The sequence below is a fragment of the Fulmarus glacialis genome, unplaced genomic scaffold, assembly GCF_000690835.1.
Source record: "Fulmarus glacialis isolate BGI_N327 unplaced genomic scaffold, ASM69083v1 scaffold6579, whole genome shotgun sequence".
NCBI lineage: Eukaryota > Metazoa > Chordata > Aves > Procellariiformes > Procellariidae > Fulmarus > Fulmarus glacialis.
In genome coordinates, this window is record NW_009233766.1 from 15275 (window position 1) to 22402 (window position 7128).

At 53.8% G+C, this 7128-nt stretch overlaps 1 protein-coding gene across 3 annotated transcripts in view; it reads left to right on the forward strand.

The window, feature by feature from the left end:
- Nucleotides 1–5822, forward strand: part of EFTUD2 (elongation factor Tu GTP binding domain containing 2) — a 21000-nt gene extending 15178 nt beyond the window's left edge. For all 3 annotated transcript variants that reach the window (XM_009585426.1, XM_009585429.1, XM_009585427.1), the window contains exons 20-27: nt 674–760; nt 1051–1177; nt 1639–1726; nt 2257–2375; nt 2849–2943; nt 3765–3918; nt 4898–5005; nt 5690–5822. In XM_009585426.1, the coding sequence (XP_009583721.1) occupies nt 674–760; nt 1051–1177; nt 1639–1726; nt 2257–2375; nt 2849–2943; nt 3765–3918; nt 4898–5005; nt 5690–5785 (874 nt within the window). In that variant the 3' untranslated portion in view covers nt 5786–5822. The remainder of the gene's footprint in view (nt 1–673; nt 761–1050; nt 1178–1638; nt 1727–2256; nt 2376–2848; nt 2944–3764; nt 3919–4897; nt 5006–5689) is intronic.
- Nucleotides 5823–7128: the final 1306 nt, after the last annotated feature.

The window sequence follows — 7128 nt, forward strand, 5'->3', positions numbered from 1 at the left end:
CCAGCTATGCATTGTGAGATACACGTTTGAAAGACAGAGGCCTGGGAGGGAACATAGGCAGAATAACCAGGATGAAATCTAGGAGCACAGGACATTTTAATGCCTGAATTTTCAGGGAAGTCATGATCTGTCATATGTTGAAGATGACTGTCCTGTATTCCCCTGTGGTTTCTGGTTCTTCTTACTCTCTTTTATTCTAATATACTCTCTCCATGGTTGGCAGTGTTATTTTTGGGAACAGAAAGGTTCCAGTCTTAGGTTGGTCTTTGAACTGTTGGGCATTTGGAGTGACCTGCTCTGGGGGCTGGTTACTTGCATTGGTGGGGTTCTCCAAGGCAACATCCCATGTGTCGGACACAGTGAGTGCTGGCTCTGATAGAGGCATATTGCCTGGCCCATGGGCTTCCTTCTGCAGCCCGGACGAGCGCTGGACATCTGGTAGGAGGTATGGAGCCATGCTGTCCCTTAGCAATCTGCTTCTGGAGATGAGCAGACTTCGGAGAGCAGTTGTTAAGCGCCTGGGCTGTCTTTACAAGCAAGACAGTAACAGCAAAGGACATGGATGGCTTCATCTCCCTAGCTATGTTTGAGGCAGTGCGCAGTCCCTAAGGTCCTGCCAATTACTCCCATTTCCATCACTCTGCGGACTAATTGCAACTGACTCTCTTCTCAGGAACAAGATCACGATGATTGCTGAGCCTCTGGAGAAGGGACTTGCAGAGGACATTGAAAATGAAGTGGTCCAGATAACATGGAACAGGTATGACCGATCTGGGGAGAGTAGAATCCATCTAGAATCAAGTAATTGGGGGAAAAAAAGGAATGCTGGGATCTGCAAGGTGCACACTATCAGCCAACAGCCTCTAGGCAGGGGTCCTGGGTTCAATATTGCTACCAACTAGTCCGTGAGCATCCCTGCCCCAGCAACTGAGTTGCTCCAGGTGAAAAGCTGAGACCCTTTTATGCCTGAAGGGAACAGGGTCGTAAATATGTTGTGAGTGCAGGTTGGATACTTGTTTCCGAAAATTTCTTCCCTTCTTCTTCTATCAGAAAGAAGCTGGGTGAATTCTTCCAGACCAAATATGACTGGGATTTGCTGGCCGCCCGTTCCATCTGGGCCTTTGGGCCAGATGCCACTGGCCCAAACATCCTAGTAGACGATACGCTGCCCTCAGAGGTGAGAAGCACAGCCAGGGGGGTTATGTTTCAGTGAGACGTTTGTCCTGTGGTGCCAACAGGTGACCACTCCTTCCAGAACCTGCAGCAAGGTCCTAATGCTGTTGGAGTGCTTGTTGGTTTGACAGATCTCAGATCTGCTGTACTTTCTCCACAATACTCCTACACTAGCTAGCAAATCGCCTGTTATTTTTCAGGCGTTGCTGTTTGGGCCAACATCCTCAAAATTGGCAACTAATTGACCTGTCTTTCAGGATTACCAAAATATGGACTCTCTTAATTTATAGTGTTAGATGCCAAACTCTGAAGATGATGATCCTGAGCTGTGAGAGGGAGGGATGGACATTGGGGGTATTGAGGGACATTGCTGCTCTTCTAGGAACTGGCTTTTAAACACTGGGTTCTGTCTGTTACTGCCTTGTGATGCAGATTTGGTCTCTGAAGCAGTCTGTCTGTCTGTAGGTGGACAAGTCGCTTCTGGGCTCTGTGAAGGACAGCATTGTGCAGGGATTTCAGTGGGGGACCAGGGAAGGGCCTCTCTGTGATGAATGTAAGTAGGACCTGCAGAGAAGTGGAGCTAATAAGATCAATTAAATTATTCCATCTTTAAGCACTCAAGTGGTTTTGCTGGTGCAGTCCCTCAGTGGCCAGTTCCTTTTGCACGCCACAGCTGGGGACAGCTCTGGGGGTGGGTGACAAGGGAGGTAACAGAACCTCCCCCTTTTCCTGGCTGCAGATGCCACCCAGACACTGGCAGTTGCCGCCTGCCTATAAACTAGGGCCCGTTAGCTGGCAGCTGGCTCCCCCAGAGCTTGGCTCTGCTCCTCGTATAGTTCAGGTGCAGACCACTGAGCACCCTGCAAGATAAGCAGCTGAACTGCCCGTCTTGGATATGCAGGGTTAGGACATGGTCATACCTTCCCTGCTGGAATTAAATCTGGGAGAACAACTTCTGGTGGCTCTAGGCCTTTGTCTGGATGTTTGCCGTGTGCTCAGGGTCTCTGGGGATGCACGGCTGGTGCTGGTATGGCAGAGAACATCCCCCTTGAGTCACTTGCTGTCATTTCTGCCCTTCCTCAGTGATTCGCAATGTGAAGTTTAAGATCCTGGATGCAGTGATTGCTCAGGAGCCCTTGCACCGGGGTGGAGGACAGATCATCCCGACGGCCCGGAGAGTGGTGTATTCCGCTTTCCTGATGGTGAGGACTACACTGTGCATGACAAAGACTCAACCTCGCGCTGTGCCGGCTCCTGTGGGCTCCAAGGAGTGTGGGTTGCGTGTGTGCTGCAGTATGTGCCCCAAGGATGTTGGTTTAAACTGACGCATTCATCCATTAATGTTTCCAGTGCCCTTGTGGGCTGGCAGATGGGTTTTACAAGCAATCATGTTCCAGTCTGGCTGGAGACTTTTGTGCATTTGCTCTGTCTCCCCTTTTTGCTACTGTTTGACTTGCTGGGAAGGGTGGGCGTGGGGGCGAGGGAAGTGTATGATTCATGGCCCGAAGGAGAAAAGCTCCTTTCAGTGTTTGTTTGACGTTGGGTTGGGCAGCCATGGGGCAGCAGGAACCCTTTCATCGCCAGTCAGGTGCTGCGTTTGACCAGAGTATGCCAGTCCCTGATTCTTGAACCAAATTCTGCTGGCTCAGTGGCTTGTGTTCCTTTCTCCCCACAGGCCACCCCTCGCCTGATGGAGCCCTACTACTTCGTGGAGGTGCAGGCTCCTGCCGACTGCGTGTCTGCGGTGTACACGGTCCTGGCCAGGCGGAGGTGAGCTGCTCTGACCAGCTGCCATCACCTTAGTATTGCAAAGCAGCAACTGCTCGCTTGGGATCTCGCTAGAGACGTTCATAGTCTTAGCACTGCTTGTAAAGCGAGGGGAGAGGGTGAAATCTGTGTGAAGTGACAGCTGAAAGCTTCTTTGACTGATCCCAGCCCCTGTGCTGTGTGGGGAGGGGATGTCCAGGATCACACGCAACCTTTGGTTCTTCCTGAGTGTCGGAGAGGACGATATATAAAGGGACATGAGACCCCACCTGGAGTACTGTGTTCAGCTCTGGGGCCCCCAGCATAAGAAAGACATGGACGTGCTCGAGCGGGTCCAGAGGAGGCCATGAAGATGATCAGGGGGCTGGAGCACCTCCTCTATAAGGACAGGCTGAGAGAGTTGGGGGTGTTTAGCCCAGAGAAGAGAGGGCTTCGGGGAGACCTTAGAGCGGCCTTCCAGTACTTCAAGGGGGCCTACAGGAAAGATGGGGATGGACTCTTTTATCAGGAAGTGTAGTAATAGGACGAGGGGTAATGATTTTAAACTGACAGAGGGCAGGTTTAGATTGGACATTAGGAAGAAATATTTTATGATGAGGGTGGTGAGACACTGGAACGGGTTGCTCAGAGAAGTTGTGAATGCCCCCTCCCTGGAAGAGTTCAAGGCCAGGTTGGATGGGGCTTTGAACACCCTGGTCTGGTGGAAGGTGTCCCTGCCCATGGCAGGGGGGTTGGAACTTGGTGATCTTTAAGGTCCCTTCCGACCCAAACCATTCTGTGATTCTATGACATATAGGAAGACTAATCTTTTGACGTGTTGGCAGAGGTCACGTGACGCAAGATGCTCCGATCCCGGGCTCTCCTCTCTACACCATCAAAGCCTTCATCCCAGCCATTGATTCATTCGGATTTGAGACAGACTTGAGGACTCACACGCAGGGACAAGCCTTCTCGCTCTCTGTCTTCCACCACTGGCAGGTGAGTCCGTGCCCTGGTGAGATGGGGAAGAGGGACGTGGTAGGATCAGGCACCAGGTAGATGCTTTCAGTAGAGCTCAGTGGCACGGCTCACACAGGGCAGGCCAGCTTCTCTGGAGAACATCCTCAAAGGATCTCGAGTTGGGGAGGCTTTGTACGCTAGCTGTTAAGTGTCTGCCAGAAGCCAACGGCTTTGTTCCAAGTCACATCACCCTTTGCCGTAGCGAGGGAGAGCTGAATGCTGCTGCTTGCTGAGCGTAAGAGTCCTGTAGTGCTTGGAGAGAGGACATCCTCGTCAGGGAAAAGGGAAGCTGTTTGGGTCCACTCGGTGCTTTACAGCTTGGAGCAGAGGGCTTGGAGCAGGGCTCTGTCTCGGTCTGCTGGGTTGCCACACTTCAGCTTTGCCTCTCAGAGGAGGCTTTTTAAACCTATGGAAGATGGAGTTTGGGACAAAATACTGTCCTCTGGCCACTTCCCTGTCTGGGGCAATTCAAGTCTTGTGGGAGCTACCACTGTGAGCCTGTGAGGTGCACAGCTACTTGTGGTACAGCCAGGTGGGAGCAGCAGCAGCGACTGAGCCCCAAGAGCTGGCTTAAAGGTCAAGATGTAAAAGCCCGAGGCTTGGCTCTGAAAAAAATAAGTGTGACTGATTTCTAGAGAGGGTTGTGTTGATTGGGACCCATGTGGGTTGCTCTGGTTAGCACGTTTTTAGAAGTCTTGGAGTACACCGGCAAGTGGGGAAGGTGGGACGTGTTCTTGGCTTGGGTTAGCAACACTGTGTTAGTGACTTCTTGCAGGAATGATCACCAGTAGTGACGTGACAGTTTTTCTGTGCCAGGAGAACAGATGGGGTGTTCGGGCTGTCACAGCAAGGCTGGGGGTGTCCGCGGGGCCCGGGGTGTTTCCCGTTGCAGTTCACGTTCTCCAGGAGGTTGAACCAGCCCTCAGCATCGCTCTTGTGTCCTCACCCTGTGTTTCAGATTGTGCCTGGTGACCCCTTGGACAAGAGCATAGTCATCCGACCCCTGGAGCCCCAGCCAGCCCCGCATCTGGCCAGAGAGTTCATGATCAAGACCAGGCGTAGGAAGGTATGTCTGGGAGTAGTCCCTGTAGCGTCCCTCTGTCCATCTGCACCAGCAGCTGAGCTGTTGCAGTGTTGTCCCTTGGGCATGCCACATCCCTTCTGTGTTCCCAGAGTGGACCGATGTCCTTTGTGCCTGGGGACTTCCCTCACTCTTGATCCCTCATGCTGCCTGTTGGTGCCTGGGATGGTCCCAGGGCCTTTGATAGTCTTGTGAATGAGTGACCTGGCAGTGACTCCAGCCAAAAGCGGGGTCCTGCAGCATCCACAGAGCCCCGCTCCCTCCCCAGCACCCATCTGACCCCTTGGTGGCCTGATTTAGTCCCTTTGTCCTGCAGAAAAAGCAACAACTGGTTTCTGTGCTGGTTTAGTGAGCTGGACTGGGGGGTTGGAGGGGCACCTGGGACCGCACAGGGAGCAGAGGGAATCAAGCTCCCCTTTGGGAGGGCAGTGAGCTGGTAGATATGCTCAGCAGCAGCAACCACATATTTGCAGCTTCCTGAGAGACTGTTAGATGTCTTCAAGCTGCTGAGCAATGCCTGGACCCTTGCAAATTCTCCTGCCTCCTCTGGAGCCTGAAAATTTATCTTGCTGTGGGACACCAGGGCGTTTTTGTGGGATCTCTGCCACGATGGCTGTACGAGTGCTGGCTGCCAGAGGAATAACCTCTGGTTTTGTGGTTACCCTGCAGGGCTTGAGTGAGGACGTGAGCATCAGCAAGTTCTTCGATGACCCCATGTTGCTGGAGCTGGCCAAGCAAGACGTCGTTCTCAACTACCCCATGTGAACATGCTGCTGCGGCGTGAGGGCTGACCTGAGTCCTGGCCGGCGTCTGTCTGTCCTTCCCCATCCCCCCTTGCCCAGCCCTGGCTCCTGCACGCTTGGGGCACGCAGGGAACCGCTCCTCAGGTCACTCTTTCATGGCTGTAGAAGTCTCTGGGCATTCGTGGACTGTGCGCACAGGGCCTGCCCCGTATAGGGAGCAGCCCCGAGCGCTGATGCTTTTTGTATTATTAGTCTTCAGCCGTTATGGCCTCCAGCGAGGAGATTTTTCCCTTTGGATAGGCTCTCTCCAGGCACACGGGTTATCCCTGGCTGCAGCAGAACAGCGTGAATATAATGTCAAGATTAGTAAGGACTGAGCGTAAACATGCATCAAGCATTTGAGCTTTCTGCTAACCCTCTCCTGGCTGCCGGAGGGTGTTTTGCCTTTGGGCAAAGCACCTTGCTGAGCAGCTGAGGAAGGTGGGGATGCTGATGGGGGCGTTGCTCTTACCAGCCTCCCCAGGAGAAGAGGCAAGTGTGGCTTTTACCTTTTTTGTACACCTTTTTTGAACCCTTGTAAACGTTTAATACAAACTTCCACGCAGGGCTCAGTCTGATTGCGCCCAGAGAAGGCAGCGCTGTGAGAGGCTCAGCCTTCACCGGTGCTTAGAACATGCACTGCCGCAATTCCCCCTGTCCTCAGCGCTGTACCACCCCCAAGGTCTCCGTGTCCCCCCCGCCATCCTGGCCCTGCCTGCCGTAGCTAACTGACCAGCAGCCCAGGACAATCCTGGGCCGCACTAGGATTTTCTTCCTTTCTCGTTAGGTCTTGGGCTCCTGCTGTGTTTTCAGGGGATTCATCGGCTGCTCATGCTCTGAAAGGTTTTTAGCGCTCCCTCTCCTCTCCCCTGTCCCAGCTCCTCGCTCTGCGTCCGGCCTCAGCCCCGGGTCCGCTCCCGAGCGCGTCCTGTGAGAGTAGGGCTGGTTTACGTCTCGTGCAGGCATTTACACCCTCTTTTTCCTCTGGCCCTCCTCTCCTGGGCGGGCAAAAAAATACTCCCCCTTTTTCCTCTGGCCCTCCTCTGCTGGTGCGGCTGCCCCCCCACATTGAGCCTTGCCTGGGATCGCCTGGATGCAGCCGTGCTGAATTCGGCCACCGCAGCCTGGTCCAGCCCCAGATTCGCCTCTGGGAACCTGCCCCAGAGCATCCCTGCCTTTGGAGGGGCTCGAGATGCCTTGGGGGGGCACGCAGCAGCCCGGGAGCAGAAAGTAAAGCCAAGGACACCCCCTACAAACCTTCTCCTAGCTGCTGGCGGAAACTGGGAGGCACTGGGCTGACGTTGGCACGGGGGGATAGGAAGCAGT